General features: G+C 55.9%; 1 protein-coding gene across 7 annotated transcripts in view; it reads right to left on the bottom strand.

Annotated features, from left to right (window-relative positions):
• Nucleotides 1-21,598, bottom strand: part of FOXP4 (forkhead box P4) — a 66,610-nt gene that overhangs the window by 32,959 nt on the left and 12,053 nt on the right. For 5 of the 7 annotated variants that reach the window (XM_064472169.1, XM_064472167.1, XM_064472171.1 and 2 more), the window contains 2 exons: nucleotides 9,973-10,189; nucleotides 934-1,023 (listed from right to left, as the gene is read on the bottom strand). In XM_064472169.1, coding sequence (XP_064328239.1) covers nucleotides 934-1,023; nucleotides 9,973-10,173 — 291 coding nt within the window. In that variant the 5' untranslated portion in view covers nucleotides 10,174-10,189. The remainder of the gene's footprint in view (nucleotides 1-933; nucleotides 1,024-9,972; nucleotides 10,190-21,598) is intronic. The other 2 variants (XM_064472173.1, XM_064472174.1) reach the window with 1 other exon arrangement.

The following is a 21,598-nucleotide window of genomic DNA, read 5'->3' as shown; positions in this document are numbered from 1 at the left end:
AGCCCGCCCTGGTACTGGCAGAACTGGGACGGCACTTGCTGCCGGGTGAGGTTCAGCCGTGCCCTGGCTCGCCAAGCCAGCCCCGGCTCCCACCGCCCACACGCCAGCTCAGCCTAGCATAGGCAGGACCTCCAGCTCTAAGAGTGCTTGTGCTAATTACTTTCCTTTGTTAATTAAGCCCACGTGGCTCTAATAAGGTAACCTGTCCTCCGATAAATTTAATTAGCCTGAAGGGAGAGCCCCTCTGCACAGCTATTTAAATTGTCACTTTCCATCGCTTCTTTCTGCCTCCCCCTCTCCAGGTTCTCACCCCTCTTCTGCCCCTTTCCTTTGGCAGAGGAGGGGGGCAAAGGGGAGGTCCCCCCTCTCCTGCAGGAGCAGGATGCCGCCCAAGGGTGCTGTGCCCACCAAAAGCCCCATTTCCCTGCCGTAAAACCCCACCCCAGATGGGCCTTTATCCCGTTCCAGCAGCTGTCCCACACTGGAGGACCTGCCCTGGTGCCAGCCCCAAAGGACTGCTCTTTACCCAGCCCCTGCACCCTGCTCAAGGCACCCACCATCAATCCTGGGGTGCCTCAACCCTGGGAAACTCTGCACCTCCCTATCGGAAATGCTGTCTCAAGGTATGGTGGCACACAGTGACCTTCTCTCCCCAGTCCTTACCCTGCCTGGAGTCAGCCCTTCCCTCCCATCGCCCTTTCCCACCATATCAGCACACAATGGGGACCACAAACCACCCCCCAAAAAAACCCCAATAAATTTCTGAAGGTTTACAGGGGATTTAACCCTTTGCAGGCTCCTGGTGTGCTTTGGTGATCCCGAAGACGGAGGCGATGCGCTTGCACGTGCCCCCTCCCACAGCATCAGTTTGCAGCTGAGCCCTTCCCGAAGGGGGGGTGATGGGGGACACACACACGCGTCCTTGGGGCTCACCTGCACCGCTGGCTGCTTGCCCTCATTGCTGCTGGGGGAGCTCAGCCCCGTGGCCTGCTGCAGCAGGAACTGGCGTGCCACCTGGAGAGCCTGCAAAAGAGACACAGCAGGGTGGGCAGGAGGAAGGGTGCCCTCTTCCTCCTCCGGGCACGCTCGCCCTCCAGCTCCCCGGAGCAGCACCCAGACACCGGGCCGGCCGGCCAGGTTCTCAGTGGGTTTGATTCACGGGGTGCAAGCGATGCACGAGGAGGGCAGCGCTCCCCGATGCTCCCTCCAGCCACTCCAGTATGATGAGCACATCCCATTACAGATCACCGCTCTCCCTACCCCATGGAGGCCCAGGGACATGGGGGAAATCCTATCCCCTTCCAGAAAGCCCTGCCCCATCTTCAGCAAGTCTCCAGGGACCACCTCTGTACCTCTGGCAGGTTTTCACATGGGTCAATCCCAGCCTCCCCAAGCCCAGCGCAGGCAGCCGCTGGCCAGGCACAACCTGCACCCGACCGCAGGTCTGGCAGAGGGGCCGGCTCCCATCCGATTTATTCCACCCTTACACAGAGCCAACACGACACTTCTGCTGCAGCTCACATCCCTTGCATCTAAAGCTACCATGCACATTTTATTTTACACCTGATAGTCACGCCGGAGCACCAAAAAGTCCGAGTCACCACCCAGTTTCAGGTCAGGCCAAGTGCAGGATTACACCCTGAATTAATAATCCATGAATGCATCCGCAGGGCCTTTATGGTGATGCAGACATAGTTTAGCAACTTGCACAAGTGACCAAGATGAAACCTGCTTATTTTTATGGGTGTCTGCCTAGAAAAAGTTATGGGTTTCCTTAACTTGTTTGCAGGGATAAAGGTGTCTCGCTGGGAAGTCGCACAACAAGCGGAAGAGGGAGAAACCAACACAAATTGGTAAGAAACGCTTGTGGAAACACACGCAGGCACAGGCAACTGTGAGCAAAGTGTGCGCAGCAGTGTCGGCGGCCAGAGAAAGTAGGTGAAATTACAGAAAATCCTGCAAAGAGACAAGGAGGGGAGAGGAGCAAGTGCGAGCCGGCAGAAGAGCTGGCCGGTCCCAGGCGAGCACGGCCGAGGGCGAGCACCGGCGCACATGCAAGCCGAGAAAAGGAGCTTCATTCAGGAGCTGAGAGCCAGGAGAGCGAATAAAGCCCTAATGAAAACAACCCTGCGGTACCCGGCTGTTGCTCCCAGACCCGCTTCCTCGTACACTCCTTATTTTTGCTTTTAAAGAATTTTTTTCTTTTTTTTTTTTTTTTGGGGGGGTACATTTCTGAACAACCAAGTCATTGTAGCCCTGCCTGCAGGACAGGTTTGCATTAGGGCCCGGCGCGGGGTCAGAGCCCGGCTCAGTGGTGCTGCCAGCAGCACATGGGTTCCCCGGTTGTCATCACCCCAGCCATAAATCACCGCCCCGGCTTCCAGGAGGCAGCAGCACGCCCCGAGAAAGGGCCGCTTGTTAATTTTCTCCGCATTTCCAGCTATAAAGAAGAAAGCCCCCAGCCCACGCGCCGCCTCTCCATCCCGCCCTGCCAGATCCGCTTGCAAACTGGAGTGGCATTGCCCACAGTGTGTACGCGCCTTAATACACCACTCCAGTCCACTCACTATTTATTTAACCTCTGTGAACCAAGCAGCACCCACAGCACCCTTAAACAGTTGCTCCGGTTGCATCCATAAAGACTCATGACCTGCGTTTTCATCAAAAGCTCCCATTTCGTGCTCCGCTCCACAGGGGTTGCTCGGGAAGAGCGTACGGGACGGATTTGGAGCAAAGAATGTCTGAGCTGTGCTGCTGCTGTTTTTTCTGTGAATAAAAGCCTCTCGACCCGCTCCTTGCCCACGGACGGGTGTTAGAAGTGCATCTGCAAAACGAGAGGTAATTTGAAAGTCGCTGCCGAAGCCAGAGGCTGCGTGCAGAGGGTTTAGCAGACACGGCCTTGCCTATTTGATTTACAAAAACATAATTTCCTAGCAAGGGACCCAAACCCAACAGCTGTGCCCCAGATGCAGCACATGACACCCTCTGCCCTGCCCGGCTGTGCTGGTCACCATGCGCATGCCCGAAAAAAAGCCAAGAGCCCAGGAGTTTCACAAGCCTGTGGGATCCTCACGCTACCCGCCCATGACGAACGGCCACGGGTGCGCCCAGGAGCAGACGGAGCCCGGCGTGCCCAGCGCGGGCGCACCCGGTGCCCACCGCCGCCTCCTGAGCACCCCTGGCCGGCTGCTGGGGATGCTCAAAAACTGCACGGCCACTAACTTGCAAAGTGACTTTATCCAAATGACTGAAAAATAAAATCCTTGAGGGCAAACATGGCAATTCTGTGCTGGCAGTCACTGGTGGTGTGAACCCATGGTCCAAGTCCCAGAGCCGACGCAGCCCCGGCACAAGGCACGCTTCTCTGTGGGCATGTTATTTCCCTGTTATTAACAGTAATAGATGTGCATCGGTAATGCGAACACAAAAACCATGTGACAGTTATGACAGCTCAAGGTCTGATATTTTAATTACTTTTTGAAATGAAAACAGTAATTCCCGTTAAAAGCCAAGGGTGGAGGAATTCAGCTGACGGCTGCTCAGCGCCAGCGCGTGCGGCAGAGCCGGCAGGTCCGAGGCACCCACCCGAGGACGGGTGCCGGACCACTGGTTGCATCCCATGTGTGCACACCAGCTGCCTGAACTTTATCTATTTTTCCATGTGCCTGTCTCACAGAGGTTTGCATGGATTTGGTTTCTCCATCTGCACCACGTTAAATTCCTCCGGTGTTTGTAAGGACCATCACACAGAGGTGATCCGGTGAGGCAGGTCCCTGCCCCAGCCCAACAAAAATCAGTGCAGCAGGTATGGAAAATAAAGCAAAGAGACGTAATGCCAGCACCCAGGCAAAGCGCTACGCAGGACTTCTCCCAGCATCTCTCTTTCTAAACCCAAATACTGGCTGGCCTGCGGGTGCCACCGAGTCCCCAGCGCCCGGCTGGCTCAGCACCACCGCTGGCCGCCCACCCCACGCCGCCTCAGGGGGGAATTTAATTCACTCCCCGCTGGCTCTCTCACTTTGTTGTGCTCTGAAGCACGAAATTACAAGATTTACAGGGGAAAAAAAAAATGACATGGCCTTACAATTGCACACAGGGGCCTCTCCGCCAGCGCCCCGGAGCTGCCCCCGCCCTCCCCACCACCCGGCAGCGATTTCCACTTAAGCCTAAGTTCAGCTCAGCCTGCAAACTAAGGATGCTCTGGCTGGCAGCGCCCAGGTCTTGCAAACCTGTTGCACAAGGCAGGTGGAGCCCTGAGAACTGTATTTTGGGATGCAGAGCCCCGCGTTATCTGCTTTTGTAACCCTCACCCCACAGGGCAGGAGGGCCAGCCCTGGTGCTGGGGGGATAAAGCCTTTCCCTAGGGAATGAGCAAGGAAGGTGTCACCCACCACCTCTCCTCAGGGCCGAGGAGACAAGAAAGCAGAAGGAAGAAAGTCTCCCCAAAGGACTGGATGGGCTTTCACCTCCTGGCTCTGTGGACTGGAGAAAAAATGATTCTTTTTTTTTTTTTTTTAAATTGTATCCTGCTGCATGGTGTTATTCAGGAGTCATTAGCACGTTACCCGTAATTAGGAACGAATGGGTTGTGTCAAATTCATCATGCTCCTGGATGGCTCCCTTTGATCAGCAAATTATCCCATAAAAAAGTTTGCAATGTCTCAGACACTTACATCAAGAGCTGATGCTGTTTGGCTTTGCCTTCCCCAAGAGCCGCCGCAGCAACACGTTTCAGGGCTGAGGAAGAGGATGGTGACCCAGACTTTGCTGGGGGTGGCCCACAACCACCTCAGCCTGGGCGGGGACACATAACACCCCAGGTTTTTTTGCAGGGAGAGATGAGCGATGGAAGATGTGTGCTGGGATGGGGAGGGGGTCAATAAATAAACCGTGCCTGGGATTAATCCCAGGTGCAGCGAAGGCTCTGTCCAGTCAGCACACACCCTGCCAGGACCAGCTCCCAGCTGCTGCTGCGGCAGCAGAGGTTCCCCTGCCACGGAAGGGGGTCTCGGGGTACCCAGCCCACGGGGATGCTTGCCTCTACCCAGAGACACTGAATCCCTCCAGTTCACTGGATAAACTGAGGCTGGATCCTCCCCCTGACTTCAGGCAAAAGCATCTCATCCCTTATCCCGGCTTCCACCCAACACACCCGGGGATTATCATTAATTCTTCCCCCAAAGGCTCGTGCTCCAGCCAGTGGGACTCCTCACCTCCACCCCTGTATGCGACGGAGGCAGCTTTTGACTGCCTTCCCCAGGGCAAAGACCACAAAACTCACTTTCTCCCACAGGGAACACCAGGTCCCATCTGGCCCCAGCAATGGAAGAGCGCACGGAGGGAGACGGCGGCTCCCATCCCGTTTAGGACGGCTGACACACGTCAGCCCCCACGCCAACGCCTCATCCCTGCCCGGCTGCCTTTTTCCCCACAAAAGCTGCCCGAGCTGAGCCTCTCCGAGGCCTCCCGTGCCCTGGTCAAATTGGGAAGAAATAGGTCAAGGCGTCCAAAAAAATTTGGCAAGGATGGAGACATCCATGGGTCTTTCTGAAAGCAGAAGCCTGGGCCTCCCAAAAATCAAACAGCGCAATGGAAAATCCTGACCAGGGTATTTTTAAACTACCTTATTCTACCAGGTATTTCAATTTATGAGGGTGTACTTTTTAATTATGCCTGGATGCTCCAGCCGCTGGAGCCAAGAGCGGTGTGCCGGCTGCCTGCCACACGGGGGGGAGCGGGTTGACCTGGCCCGCGATGGGAACCGCTGCCCAAAAATACCCAAGGGATTTTCCACCTGGATGGGATCAAAGCTTTGCATGGGGTTTTAACCTCCAAGGAGTGAAAAGCCACCCTAAAAATTACATTAAACCAAGAATTTCGCAAGGAAGGAGGCAGAAAGATGATCTATAAAAAGTCTGTATCTTCCCTTTTCCCTCCGTTCCTTTTGGAGGGTAGAAAGAGGTTGAAAAGGGATGAAAAAATGTTTTAAAAAAATGATTTTTTTACACTAACCTCATAAAAATGACATCGTCACATTCCAGAATTAGAGCTATTAAAACAACACACACACACGGATATTTTTAGATGGATATTAACGGTAAATGATGCCATATTGAGAAGCACTTCCACCCAGCCCAGCCCCGTCTTGCTTAACCAGAACCAAATGGCTCAAAGAGATCAAAATTAACAAAAATGACACAATTCTTCAGAGGGGGAAAAGAAAGAAAAAGTCTTTTTACAACCGGCTCTGAGCCTGCCTCTCGGCCCCAGCTGTTCTCCCTTTCGCTGCACACGCTAATGCTTCTGGACTTTATTCCTCCACTCTTGACTCTTCAATCCTCGCAGGCGAGGGGTTAAACCCATTTCCACTAATGAAGAACACAAGGAACAAGCTCCCGACAATCCCACCCCATGAAAAAAAAAAAAAAAGAAAAAAAAAGGGAAAAAAAGGAAAAATCCCTCCTGCACTTGTACTCAGTAAAATATGAAATATAAATCAAGGAACCTAATAGAGAGATGAGTTTCACTTAAGTGCTCCGGTCTCATTTTTATCTTAAATACCCTAATAATAGCGGATTACACAATATATTTGAGATGTGATCACATGTTTTATGGAACGGTATCTTTCCTATGGCAGAGCAGTGCCTCTCCTCCCCCATCAACACCCTTCTTTAGCTACCAAAAAAGTCCAATTTGCTTCTTTTTTTAAAAGAAGTCTAGTTTTTGTTTAATAACTTAACATTTCTTTGACATGTGTCTGCAATAAACTGCAATATTTTTTTTTTTTCATAATAAAAAACTGCCGAACCACGCTAGAGCCGCTGGATTTTCCAGATGGCTCCTTTTCCATGGGATTGCAAGTTGGAAAGAGCTACCGTGCAGCCGCCGGGCTTGGGGACTTCCCCCAGGACATCCCTGCTCCGAGCACCTCTGCGCTCGCGCCCTGCCACCCCCTGCCCCCCAAAGCCGCGACGACCCCCGAGACCCAGCCTCTCTGCACCCCACCGCTTTGAACCAGACTTGGAGACGCGGGATTTTTCACTGGAACTCAAGGAAACCCTGGAGACACCCGAATCACCCGAGTGCGCGCCGTTCGGCACGGCAGCCCCGTTCGATGCAAAGCTGTGGGTCTCTGCTGACCCCCCACCGCTCCCGTGGGGTGCAGCCCTGCTCCCCGATACCTGGGCCGGAGCATCCCCCATCCTTCTCTCGTCGCAGGGATGCGACACCCCCATCACCCCGCAGCCCCCGTTTCCTGCTCGGCCTTCCTCCGCCGAGGATTACCGGGAGGGCCGGCATGCCGGGGGGGCGAGAGGCCGGCCCCCACGTTAAAAACTCATTAATGCGCAAAGGCGGCGGGGCCCTTTGGAGCCCGGTTAGAGGATGTCAGCGCGCTGGAGGTCTCGCCACGTTCCCACAGCAACGGCGGTGGGAGACCCCGGCCGGCGGGCAGCCCTCCCATGCCCCCGGCCGACCTCTCCCCTCCGCCAACCCCGGCACAATGCGGGCGCGCGCTATTCAAGCTTTTCAGCCGAATCCCGCCATTGAAATCCAGGGATTTAACCCGAACGCTGTCCCCTGGGCTGGGGGGAGAGGGAGGGAGGGGAAGGGGATGCTCCACCAGCCCCACTGGGGAGGGAGATGCCCTTTCCCCACCCCATCCTGCCAAGCTCCTGCTCTCCCTCCAGCCTCTCCGGACCACGGGATGCTCTGAAGTCACACGGATCTGGGCGGACAGACTGACTGACCAGGCGCGGCCCAGGACGGCGACAGAAAGCTGCGCTCTGCAGTGGAGCAGAGCCGGTGCCGCAGCTGGAGACCCTGTCCTGGCAAAGCTGGGCTGGTGCAGCTGGACACCCACCTCCTCTCGCTCCAGGGTCTCCCCAGAGGCCACAAACAGCCTGGGGGGGGTCCCTGAGCCCCCTACAATACACACCCCTCCCTGCAAGCTCCCGCCTAGGGCACCCACCCCCGGGCAGCATCCTCAGAGAGGAGGTCTAACCTGATAAGTCTCCACAGCCCAAAAAAACCCCAGGGCTGTCTGGGTTCAGCCTTTCAGGTGAAAGCAGAGAGACTGTGGGCACCAAGGAAGGTCAGAACCAGCTTGTTTCACCAAAAGGTGCAAAACCAGCCAAAACCGAGGGCAGCCTACGCGCCCCCGGGGAGCTGCGTCGCCCAAGCAAACCCCTACGGACACGGAGTTTTAAGCCATTGGTGGCCCTTCAAGTCTGGGCTGGGTCCTTGAGAGGTGGGTTTCCACCCCTCCAGGCTTCCTAACATTTCTTGGGGATTTCATATAGTTAAATAAGAATAAGGATTGAGTGCCAATATTTCGGGAGCTGTGGCGGAGCTGGGACGGAGGAGCTGTCAGATGGGAACAGCCCAGTGGTCCGGGAGCCTGCCTGCGCCAAGGGGCGAATGCTGGATGCTCCCGAGGATGGTGTAAAGCCTTCATAAAGCACCTAATTGTGCAAAACTCTATATATGGGGACATTTATTCCTGACCCCAGCTGGTGCTCAGCCTGTTCCCTGAAGCATGAAGATTGATAGTCCTCGGGATGTTTTTTTTTTTCTCCCCCCAAGGTGCTGTCATTGCAGATGTCATTTGTTTTTGGAAGTTTACCAAACCCTCTGCCTTAATAATTCCACGTGCCGGTGAGTTTCCCAGGGTAATTACACCCGGAATCCGAAAGAAGAAATACTAAAGGGTGAAATTAAACATCGGCCGTGCCTTGGGCAGGGCAGGATTTACCGAGTGAGCTCGGGGAGCAGCACCCACAGGGCTGAGCCAACAGCAGCAGCGCTCCGCGTCTCAAAAGCCCCTTTTTCCCCTTTATTTTCCAAAGGAGATAACCCCATTTCACAACCACACTGCCCACCCTCCAGCCTGCGCTGTTTCGGACGCGCAGGAACAAGCGTCTCCTATTCACCCCCGGCTCCGGCTGCCACTCAGTGAAATTTGGGGCCGTCCCTGGCGCGGGGAGGGGAGCGAGCGGCGGCTCCTTCGGCAGGGGTGACTCGCAGCAGCATTACACGCATGATTACCCTTCAGATCAGGGGAACAGGGGCTTAACTGCGTGAGAAACGGCTGTTATTCAGGTAATGGATTTACAGCACTCACTACTAAAGTATCAGACACAGCAATTTTTTACAGCTTTCACGCTGGAATTTATGGCTCAGGGAGGCGATCTCCATACGAGGCAGGGATCATTGCCTTATTTAGTATCCGAGGAGGAAAATTTATGTTTTCTCCAAAGTTTGTTTTGAAAGGTAACCTGCAGGCACGCACACACGTCCCCCCTCCCCACAGCCGCCCGGGCGTGCACGGTGCAAGGGGAGACGTGTGCCACGCAGCGCCCGAGCACGGGCTCCCCGAGGTGCACACACGTGTGCTCAAGGACAGCGCTGGTGCACGCACATGTCACAGTCACGCGTGTTTTCGGCCACGTGTGTGAGGTTAATCCTTCAGCTGAAGGCACCAGGAGCCCCAGAGAATGGGGGACCACCTCTGGTCACCCACCTGGATAACCAAATACAGACTCAGAAAACCTGCTCCTTATTTTACAGCCAACAGGTCTCTGCTCTCACAGCCCTTCTCCTTTTCCTGTACCGCCTTCCCTGCACCGATGGGGGACAGAGCAGGCAGACCCCACCGGCGCAGGCAGGACCACCCCCCAAAGCGCAGCCATCTCCGGGGCAGCAGGCACCAGCCCACGAGCTGCACGGACGGATGGGCTCCATCTGCTGAGGGATGTGCACCCCAAAGGACAGGCACCTGCTATCTGGGGCACCACTTGCACCCCGGCTTCAACAGGGATGACCCTCTGGTGCAACCCATCTCCTGGGCCAGCCCCGGGGATGAGAGAAGGGTAAAATGGGGTGTTTGCCCCCAAACCCAAATCCCCAAACGACCCGGTTCCATGTTGCTTTGTGTAAGGCAGGTAAGAGAAGGAAGCGGGGTGTCCCTCCTACCTGCTGCTGCTGGAAGTGCAGGAGCTCCACGGGGCTCATCTCGCCGTTGGTCTCCCCGCTCGCGGCTCCTTCGCGCCCTCCGCCCCCTCCGCCGCCGCCTGTGCCGCCCCCGCCGCCATCGGGCTGGTTGCTGAGGCTGCTGACCCCGTTTTGGCTGGAGGGAGTGGACCGTATCGTCTCCGAGGCAGATTCAACCATCATGACTTGCTAGCAGGACCTGAGGAGGAGGGGAGAGAGAGCAGAGCCTGAAATTCCTGGTCAGCACCCCCACCTCCGTCTGCCCCACGCCCCGTCCTCGTCCTGCCCCATCTCTGATCCCCACGAGGCCCAGCAGGGAGACGCAGGGATGGGATGTCAAAGCCCGGCCAGTTTTAGCTGCGTTCAATTTACTCCAAAAAATAAACACGCGGGAGTGTGAGCTGCCATGAACACGCTGCCGGCCCTGTATTGCACCGGGGCAAAGCAAGTGCAACCCATCCCTTAGAAAAACATCATGTTTTCAGCTTTCTCCCAGCCTGATGCAAGACATAAAACCCCAGGAATCCAGGCGTTTTTCACAGAATCCCAAAATATTTCACTTTGAGACGCTGGAGACAGTGAAGCTGAAGTTCCAGCGAGGCTGCACACCACGCGTGTGGAGCCCGCGCCACATTTCACCGTGAAGATCTCAACAAAGTTGACAGTTTCCACAAAGACCTTCAGCTCCCAGCAAACCAACACTTCCCAGCAGGAAAAACCACCCGGCGCAAAGTTTGCCGCCAGGTCGAGGAAGCCCAAAGGCACCACGGAGCTGGGACGCGGCAAAACGAGAGCACGGCGGCGCTCCAGAAAACACCAGTTGGAAAATCCTTCCTGTCTCCCAGACGCCTCCGTGCACCCCCTCCTCTTGCCGTACCCCTCGGATGCCCTTGAAGGACCAAGCCAGGCGCTTTGCCCTTCAATGCAGGCTGCAGGGGCTACAGCACCCGCCGCATTTTCAGCCGGCAGCCCTGTTTTGCAGCTCTCGCACTTCGTTTCATGCAATTACAGCTTCCCTCTGCAAGGCAACAGTGCAACGTTTTGCCTCCATGGATGGGTTTTATCCCTGTAACCTCTCCCTGCCCATCACCCCATTAGACCCGGGGGCACGAGGGCAGAACTGCCCGAAGGTCGTGGCTCCTCCCCGGGTCCCGGCTGCAGGGCTCGCCTTGGCAAGGGCGCCCGTGCCCGCTGCAGCGATCCCGGGAGCAGAGATGTGGGATGCTGGCAGCCTCAGGGCAGCCGTCCCGAGCTCTGTCCGGCCAACGCGAGCTCCGGAGCCGCTGAGCTGGGTGAAACCACTGGGCACTGGGAGAGCTGCAGGCTGGAAACGCTGCTGGCACCCCAGCGCACGGCCAGCTGCGCGAGAGCTGGGTGTTAAGTGCATCCCTTACCCTCTGGTCTTAAATGTTATTTAAATTAAGGCAAATGGGTTAGGGGAGGGACTCCCAAAGAGCTACAGCGCTTGGCTTCAAAGCAATGAGACGAAGAGCCCTTGCTCAGTTGGGTTTGATTAGCGGGCAGCTTGTTAGCTGTGAACCCGGGGGTCTCCTTTCTGGGGGAAACTCCTGGATCTGGGCGGGCACCAGCGGAAAAACAACTACCACATCCAACATCAAACCCTGCTGCTCCAGCCCCAGCACACGCTGAGCCCCCCCGGGGTCACGCTGAGCCCCCCTGGGGTCACACCCAGCCCCGACACACGCTGAGCCCCCCCGGGGTCACGCTGAGCCCCATCGGGGTCACACCCAGCCCCGACACACGCTGAGACCCCCGGGGTCACATCCAGCCCCGACACACGCTGAGCCCCCCCGGGGTCACACGCTGAGCCCCCCCGGGGTCACATCCAGCCCCGACACACGCTGAGCCCCCCCGGGGTCACACCCAGCCCCGACACACGCTGAGCCCCCCCGGGGCCACACCCAGCCCCGACACACGCTGAGCCCCCCCGGGGCCACACCCAGCCCCGACACACGCACAGGGTGGGACTGGGGTGCAGGAGGCCCCACCAGAGCTGAGCATCTCTCCCTCCTCCCCGACACACACTTTGCGTGAAAGCAGAGGACACGGGGCTTTATCTCATCCACGCCGGCTCCTTCCCCACCGGCGGGTGCCAGAGCGGGATCGGCGTTTGCCCACTGCCACTTGCAGCCAGCTGGCGAGTTTGAAATAGAAGGGGAATTAAGAAAGAGGTACGGGGAGAAGAAATACCGTTTCTCCCTTTTTCTTCTCCTTTTTCCCCCCATCTTCACCCCCCGCCCCAAAAGACAGAAAGACAAACCGCGAACAACATAATTGCTGAAATGTGGCGTGTAATAATAGCTATTCAGAAGCTGATCATTCATATTAAACAGGGCGAAGCAAGCTTCTCATTTGCATGTTTGAGATTATATGCATTTCAAAAGTCATTTCCGCAGGGTATATGACTGACATTAATTCCCATGTGGAGCTGCCGGCTCCCTCCCGCCGTCCTGGCACTACCAAACCCGCGCACAGGGTGACACACCGGTGGCTGCGGGAGAGTTCAAGGTTAACGGGATTACTGGGCTTTGGCTTTGTTGGAAGCGCCGGAGCCGGGGCGAGAGCGTGGTGCGGTCAGAGCAGCTTCCCGAGAAAGGACGGGATGCTCACCTACGGACGCTGCGCCGGGAGCAAATACGCTGGATGAAAGAAAACACCTTTTGCTCTCGAAAGCTACATTCACTCCTTCTCCCCCCCTACCAATGTCAAAAAAGAGCCTGCAGAAACATTAAATTATTGCTGTTCCCCCACTCATTTTCCTTCTGAAATCTGCCGCCTGCTCTATGTTTTGACCAGGCGAGCGGCCCCGCGGGGAAAGCCGGGCTCTGCCCGTGTCCGGCAGTCACAAGGCATCACTGCGGCCAGAAACTCGGCAGGATTCAAAAAGGGATTTGACTTTTATACGGAGAACAAGAATATCCAGAGTTACAACAGGAAGTATTAAAAAAGGCAAAAAAGAAAAAAAAGTTTTTGGAAAGGATATAAAACTTTCCTGGCTTCAGGGCATAAATTGAAGCTTAACTATTGGGAATTAGGAGGAAATCTCTTCTGGTGGAGGAGCTGTAACCGTGGGCTCGCTCTGCCGGCCCCGGCCCCTGCCAGAGGCAGGATGCTGGAGCAGATGAACCGGCGCTGGGGTCCAGCCGGGTGATTCCCGCAGCCCAGGACACCAGGCCAGTTGGGTTCCCTCTCCAAGTCTAGTAAAAGTCAACTTCCCGTTCGCAAACCCTACTGGGATGCTGGTGTGTTGTCTGGGTTCCCAACACTGCAAGGGAAGTAATAAAAGAAAGTAATAATAATAATGAAAATATTTCCATTCATATAAAAGTTTTACAAAACCTTAAAGAAAAAAAAAAATGAAGCCAGTGTCTGCAATGTTATAAAGTCGATTTAAATTAGGAATGAGTGCCTTTCCAGCCGGGGCTGATCCGGGACGGCTGAAGCCGTGTTGGGAAGAGCAAAACCCAGCTGCACGACCGGCTGCGAGTGCTGAAGCACACATGCATCCCTGCACACAGACAGGAGGGCTCTGCAGCACCCCAGCTCCGGCTTTTCATCTATTTTAGTTCAAACGCATCCAATATTTCAGGGATTCTCCATACACTGGTATCCAGAGCGTCTAATCGGGATCAGACCTTCCCCCAGGCGTAAAGGCAGGGACCCTGCCCAGACAGTCATCACAGAAGATACAACACCCAGACAAAGTAAAAAATTAAAAAGATGGTTTTACTGAAAAGGGGAAGGGAGGAGACCCCTCTAATGGCAATGAGCAACAGAAGCTGCCGATAGCTAATTACTATTTCAGACTCAAAATCACTTCCTTGAATAAGCACTCTGCCTTTTTGCCCCCCTTTTACTTAAATGCACACCTTTCGCAGGACAAAGAGAAGGAAACAGAGAATTACAAATGCAGTAAAGAATCCCCCTGCCTTTAGCAGTACCATATGGCAACAAGAGTATATTAATTACCGTTGCTTTTTAATTAACAATTGCTTCATCTGAGCGGTAACATTTCCTTGACATCCCCTGACTTGCTGCTAACCTGTAAAGTGCACGCGCCATGCCAAGTCATCAATTTATTTTTATTGACATCCCCCCCCCCCCACCCCAGACACACACGATACCAGGGTTTTCCAATTAACACCTCCACACTCTCTAATTAGCGCAATTAACAGACTGATGGATGCCCAGAGCTTCCCTGCGAGGGAGGGCGCAGATCAGCCGGCCGGGCTGTGGGACGGGGCTCCCACCGCGCGCGCGTGTGCCCGACACGCGTGTGCCACGCTCCCCAGGGGCTCGCGGGAGCGCCACGTGTGTGCCGTGCTGCCGAGCCCGGCATCGCCACGCCGAGCCCCAGCGGAAAGGGAAGGACGAATGCGGAGGCGAGCGAGCCAGCGGACTCGAAGCAAAGATTGGCACCAAAGGACGTCGGGTCTTTAGGAGCAGGAATAGGAGGCGAAGCATTTACAGAGCGATTTCTCCCCAAAAGCTCCCGACGAATTTTGGGGCATCCAGACCCACCCAAAGCAATGCCGATTCTTCACCCCGATTCAGTTCCATGGATGTGAAAATTAAATAGCACTTCTCAGCCCATGGGACCCGCAGAAACAGGTACAGCCAAGACCATGAGCTCCTAAGAAGCAATTGCCTGAATGCCTATTTTAGCCACTTCTCCTATTTTTAAATATCCTCAATACCGTGGTCCTCAGGGGCTCCACAACTTTGGGCTGCCCTTCGCGGGCCACCGGCAGGACGGGGGCCACGTAGAGACCCGGCATCGCGGGCGCCTCCTCCCCGCGGCCAGCGGGTCCCTGTCCTCGAGCCGCCGTCCCCATCCCCGTCCCCACAGCAGCGGGGGCCCCTTGGCCTCCGTTTCCCCAGATGCAGACCCAAAGAGCATCCCCAGCTCAAAACCACCACCACGGACGGATGAGGATGAACAGTGGGAAACACTGGTGGGAAAACGCTCCCCTCCCACGTCTTGGTGAGCCGAGCAAGTCCCCGGCACTGAACCGCTTTTTGCGAGGGACAGCACAGGTGACACTACGCATTTACAAGGAGCCTGCCACCGCGACGCTTTTCCCACTTCCCACCGCATCCCAGCCCCAAAGCAGTTTTCCAGACCCTTCCTCCCAACTCCAGCCTTGCCAAGACCCGGAGGGGAGCAGGGGGCTGCCCCGTGGCACAGCGAGGGCTCTCCCTGGGGCAGCGGAAGCCAGGCGTGCTGGCAGCCTCTTCTGCGGGTACCGGCAGAAGATACAGGAGCACGGACGGAGCAAATCCTCCCAAAGCCGTTGGAAGTCCTGCGGGATGATCCTCTGCACGGCTGGGAGGAGATGAGAGATCGGGAAGGCTCGATCCCAAGCACCGGATCTGCTCCGAGCTATGGAAAGTTGAGCAACCTGCCTGTCCGGATCCGGCACCGCGAGGCTTTAGGAAGCGGCTCGCTAATCTTAAAAGGCTTTGGCTTGAAGAGAAGCAGCAGCCGGGATTGCTCCGAGAGTGGCTTTTTACCCTTTAATTAACACATAAACACATGGAAATGTGGAAAGGGGATTAAAATAAAAGTCTGGGGGAGCTGAAGCGAATCTAGAGCATTACTGTAAATTAGAAGAGATTTAAGGAACCAAGGACTGGCTAAGCCCGGGCACCGCTTTAATGGGATCTCACCTCTGGGCACTTTCATCTCCTACTTTCATCTCGCTCCCAGCAACTTCTTTGGGAAGAACCAACCTCTGGGCGCTCGCCCTCGCCGGCGGGCAGACCTTTACCCCTGTAGCTCTCCTCACCTGCCCACCACGATGCCTTCGCCGCCCCGGCCATGCTCGCAGGCACCGGCGACCACGAGGCAGAAATCGAGCGAGAACAACCACAGTGAGGTTCTTCTCCCCAAAAAGGTGGGTCATCGGACTCGAAGAGCCAGGAGCGCATCTGGAAGCGTGAGCACCACCAACGGGGGAAGCTGCTGGGACCGCGCTGTGCCGGGCAGCGGGACGTGGCACGACTCCTGCTTGGGTCCTGGCGAGCCCATCGGCCTCTCCGAAACACGTCTCCCTCGGAGCATCCTTTGCTCTCCGGAGCTCGCACCCATGCGGCAGCGAGGACACCCTCCATCGCCACAGGTGGTCCTCCGCCCGGTGCCCACCCCAGCGAGCCATCCCACACGGGGACAAGGAGCACCCCGGAGACGCCGATGGCTGGGTGGCACATCTCCCATTCCCGGCCAAGCTCCAAGGCAAATAAAATCCCTTCCAGCATGGATGCGGGGCTGGCCGGACGCGGGCCGGGCCGGTGCCGGGCACGTGCCAGGCGCCGGGGCTGCTGCTCCATCCAGCTCCATCCTGCGCTTCCCTCGCTGTGCTCTTGAAAAGATTAAAAAAAAAAGAGCCCCACTCCATCTCATTAAGAAAGTAAACACAAGAGCCGTCTAAGTGTCTAATTAAGCTTCTAATTAGTCCCTGCTTGTTACTAATGCAAATTAGATTACGCAGCTTAACTACAGCATGTCCACAACACCCTTGTTAATTGCGGCCTTTTGAAATTAAATTACTCCCTAATTAGCATATCAAAGCCATTGATTCGGAGCCAGGAAAGATGAGGGCAGGAGGAAGCCGAACGCCAAGTTTTGTTAATCAGGGACGTCTAATTAAATAGTGACGTGGTGCACGGGGGCTCCCGCCTCGCTGCTCAGGAGCCGCATGTGTGGGCCCAGGGGGACCCCGAGCAGGGCAGCACCCTTGGTGGGAGCCGGCCGGGCGGGTGCTGGTGGTCTGCGCCCGGCATGGTTCACCGCTGCCGTGCCGGAGCATCCCTGCGAGTCGGGGTGCAGGTCCAGCATCCGTGCCCCGGCGGACGCACGCTGCAGCGAGCAAGGCTGAGGGGGCAAAGCACGAGCTCCGGGAAGCCCCCGTGGAGCTACGCCTGCTGCTGCGGTGCCAGGATCAGGCCCTGGCAGCAGGGAGAGAGGTTAAAGCAGACCCCAATTTTTCATCCCCCCAAAAACTTGCTTTCCTTCTGCCTGATGTGTTCCAAATGGGAATTCAAAGGAAAACCATCCCAAACCGCAGACACAGCCCTGCAGCCCCCCGCACTGATGGGGACAGGGTCTCCCTGGCTCCCCAGCCCCCTGCAGAGCACCCCCAAAATCCTCGGTAACCCACACGGGAGCAGAGGAGGCACCCAAGCGAGGACAGGCAGGGCTGGAAATGGGCAACGGTGCCTCTCACCTGTAGAGCCCCAAATCCAGCTTGGCACAAAGCCCCCTCACCGCAACAGGACGGGATGGATGGGAGAGCGCGTGGCACCGGGGGGACACCCGCGCCGCTGGCCCTGGCACCAAACCACCCCTCGCCCAGGGCACCAGGCTGGGGAGGACCCATCCCCCAGCAGCCATGGGAACCCCCGGAGAAAACAGCCCCACCTGCATCCCCCACCCCAGCACCCCGCGGGCATCGACGAGCGTCCAGCACAGATTCACTTCTTGGGAGAGAACAAGCCCACCTCCCTGAGCCCGAGCGGGGACGCCCTCGGCACTCACTCGAGTTATTGCCCAGCTCCCCCAAGCCTCCAGCCCCAGATTCACGGTGGGACACAAACAAACAAAGCATCAGGGAAGAAGAATCTGGATCTAAAAGTAACCAGGTAGATTCACTCCAAGGAGAGTAAAAATTAAGCGAACGCCTATTTTTAAAGTTATTTCAATAACTTCCTGAATGACCTAGTTCTTTAAATTTTATAACTTTTCCTCTCTTTTTTTTTTTTGTTTAAAGAGGTGGGAAGGAAAAAAAAATAAAGGGATGAAGATTGGAAAAGTTTAATAGAGGGAGAAAAAGTCTATTAAAAAAAATGCAGGCAGCCTGTCTCGGGGGAAGAGTTGAAATATTAAAGAAAGGAAAATCGCTTCCCCGGCTGCCGAGACAGAGGAGGAGAATAGAGCGGCTTTAAGAGAAGGAGCTGTGCACTTTTAATTGAAAAGAGGGAGATTCAAATGAAATATCCAATATCCCCCGTTAAAGAAAGGAAGAAAGACGGACCCTGGCCGCTTTGCTACGCCAAGAAATTGCTAAAGCCCCAACTTTCTTTCTCTCCCCTGCCTCGGAAGTTATAGGAAAGAGGGATGAGAGAAAGGAAGGAAAAAAGGGTCTTTCATACAAGAGGAACTCAAGGGAATGGGGGAGGAGGGTGGGAAGAGAGACCAAGTTTTATTCATTTATTTTATTTTATGAGATGAGTAAAAATAATATATAAAAAAAGGCAGAGTTTTATAATGTCACAGTGTTTGGAAGCAGCGGCAGAAGGGAGAAGAGAGGGGGGAAAGCAACTAAGAACAGAAGGGCCAGCTCCAACCACCCGCCGTACAAGCCTCTCTCCCAACGAGATTCAATTAATTGATAACAAGAGGCATCAAATTAATTTTTCAAGGATGTTAGATTTTGATGAAGGAAAAAATCTCTCTGATTTTAATCGGGGCGGCGTTTAAAAGGCATAAATGAATATCCCTTTCTAATCATCTGAGGTGCCGAGGAAGCACCAAGCGGTTAACGTGAAAATTCAAATCGTTTAATTAGGGGGGGCCGAGGGGAGGTGGCCGTGGTGGGGGAAGGGGACCTGGTTTTTTCTTTTTAGAGCTTTATGAAGAAATTATTTTAAAAATTATTTCTTTCAAGCATCTCTGCTCTCCCCCCCCCGCCCCAAAACGCACACGCACTTGTAAAAACATCTCTCTAAGGTTTTTCTTTTGAATAGAGACCATTCCCCGTCACAATCTAATTAACAAAAATGATAATGAATAGGGTGGGGAAAAAAAATTCACAAGGAACAAAAAAAAATGCTCCAAACTCCCAGAGACAGGAAAAAAAAAAAAAAAGCAGGGAGAACGTGTGATTTCCCAACACGCGCAACTCGCTGTCAAGAGCCGCTCCGCACTTCCACATGGGATGAGGTTTTTAAGATACGGGGGATTTTCAGCACAAACACCCCCCCTTTCCCCCCCCCTCCAAATCCTATTAAAATAATTAAAAGCACCTCCCATCACTGCTGTGGCATGGGATGCATCTGCAGGCAAAGCAGAGCCCGCGCCCAAAGGCAGGGGTTGCAGGGACCAGCACAGCTTCATGGAGCGTAGTGCATGTGTGTGCACACACACGTGCTCTCGTGCGCACACACGTGCCCCCTGCCCAGCCCACAGCCCCAGCGAGGCTCCCAGGCTTTGCTCCACAGCCCAGCGCCAGCGGCCGGGTCCGTCCCCGCCGAGACGCGGCCGACGTTGCACCAGCATTTTGCAAAGGCTCCTCCAGCACCTCCCTGTAAGTCCCGACTCGGGTTCAAGCCTCTGCCCACGTGCCCAGCGTCTGGCTCACACAATTATTTTTTACCCGATCAGCGACACAGGCAGCAGGGATACGCACTCGGGATACGCGCCCGGGGTGCACGTCTCCCCCAGCCTTTCTGCTGCAGCGTCCCGCCAGCGGCAGAGCCCCAAGTCCAGCCGGGGCACACGCAACACGCTTAGCGCACGCAAGACGCCACACGTGTGCAAAATCACCTCCGTCCCTTTTGCACGCAGACAGCCCGAACGTGGTCCCGCGCTCACGGGTGTCCCCATCGAAGCACCTGCCTACCGGAGCCTCGGGCACCCGAGGAAGAGGAGGGTAAAGCCACGAAGGGTGTCGCGCCATGTGAGCTGAGGAAGAGGAGGGCCACGGGGAAGCATCCTGACCTGCCTGGGAGAAAGTTCCCTGTTGCCCTGGGAATGGTAAAGGCAGCACCAGGGTGGAGGAAGGCTCCCAGCAATGGGGTGTTCATGGGGGAAGCTCTTAAATAAAAATAAAGCCAAGGTGCAGGAGCTCCCCCTGCCCCGTCCCTTCAAGGGAGGCTGCGAATGGCAAGGGCAGAGCCAGGGAGGAAGAAAATGACCTGGAGCAGGTGAGCGATAAACCGGAGCAGGACGAGGAGCAGCGGCGGGGCCATCGGCGGGAGCGATGCCTCCGGCCCCGAGGGATGCAGCACTGGGACACAAGCCCCGGTGTGCTTGCTCCGTGCCGGACCCCAAGTGAAATTTTCCAGCTGAGTTTGCATGAAGCCAGACTGGAGGTGGCTAAAAGTCTCTTCTGGCCTTTAAATAATCCAGAGGGGAGGAAAAAAAGTCACGGTGCCTATCGAACAGGAGGAAGGAACTTGGATGCTGCAAGTTTTCCCAGACTCCGTCATGTCTGTGCAAAAATTCATCCAGAAAACGCTCTATTTAATGCGCTCCCTGCTGCACATTGATGCTTTCCACTGCAAATCCCATTTCTATGCAGGAAGAAGCCTGGTTTCCATCCAGAAATTATGCTGCTCACAAGGAGGGAGAAGAAAAAAGGCAGTAGGGGGGAGAACTATCCTTGGGCATTTTCAAACTCCTGGTCTGAAGTCCATTTTTTTTTTTGCATCCAAATCAGAGGCAAGCATGACCCGAGGCTGCCTCCGTCTCGCAGCCACCGCCAGAGCCAGTCTCGGCACTTTCAACCAACCTTCCTGATCTTATTTCCGCAAAGCTCGGCTCCGTCTCGCACGGACCCAATGTCTCCCAGTCTGCCTCGGCACCCGCGCGGAGCAAACCGCAGCCCCGAAGACGAACATGGCTCCCGACAGCCCTGACATCTCTGCTTAGAGCAGCGACTGGAATAACACGAGCAATTGCTCCAGTGCTTTCTTTAAAAGCTGGGAAGCGGCGCGCTCAGCAAAGAGGCTGGGCTGTCCCGGGGTCTTGCACTGGGAATGGTGGTGGGCGGCTGCGAGGCCACACCGCCCGCGCAGGGGATCGGGAAGGTGCATTTAACATTTTGGGTGCTCGGGAAGAGGACAGGGCTCCGCGGAGAGGCACACAGCATCCCTCTGGCCAGGGGAAGCGTTTCCCCGTGCAAACCCTGTGCCGAAGCCAAGAGATCACCAGGGTCCCCCATGCTCCTTCTCCGTGTGACCACGTGGATGAGCCACGTACAGCCATCGCATCCTCTTCCCAGGAGAGCATCCCCCGCCAGCACCCTTCACCGGGGAGGCCGGGAGGGCGACGCTTTGCCCAGCACACCCACGGCTGCGGATGCAGCAAGAGCTTCTCCCCTCCGTTCCCAGAGGGATGGCAACACACCGCCGGGGTTTCGGCATCCCTCCGGACCACTGCCAGGCCGGCAGCACGGGAAGGTGATCTGGTCCCACAGGATCACTTCAGTGTCACCCACAGCATTCCCAGGCCACACCGATCCATCCAGACTCCCGAGCCCTGTGCACCCCCAGAGCTCAGCCCTCACCAGACTGCACACAGGGACGCAGCATCTTCCCGAATCCCGGCAGCGCATCCCTGCTTTATGGATTAGGACAGAGCTATGGCAGGATGAAGTGAACCAAGGTGCCCTGCACCTCCCAAATCCGTGCTCATCCCAGGCAGTGGGCAAGGCCTCCTCCTGAGAACAGCAAGATCCCCGAACAAGCCCAGCTCCAGGGTGTGATGACACCCAAGAGCAGCACGCAGGTGGCTGCTGATGCTTCAGGCCAGAAGTGGCTCTGCTGCAGTGGCCAAGGAAGCCACCGGCACCTTCCCGCCGGCGTG

The sequence above is a fragment of the Phalacrocorax carbo genome, chromosome 23, assembly GCF_963921805.1.
Source record: "Phalacrocorax carbo chromosome 23, bPhaCar2.1, whole genome shotgun sequence".
Lineage (NCBI taxonomy): Eukaryota > Metazoa > Chordata > Aves > Suliformes > Phalacrocoracidae > Phalacrocorax > Phalacrocorax carbo.
Note: the sequence above shows the minus strand (reverse complement) of the source record. Positions and strands in the feature narration are given on the sequence as shown.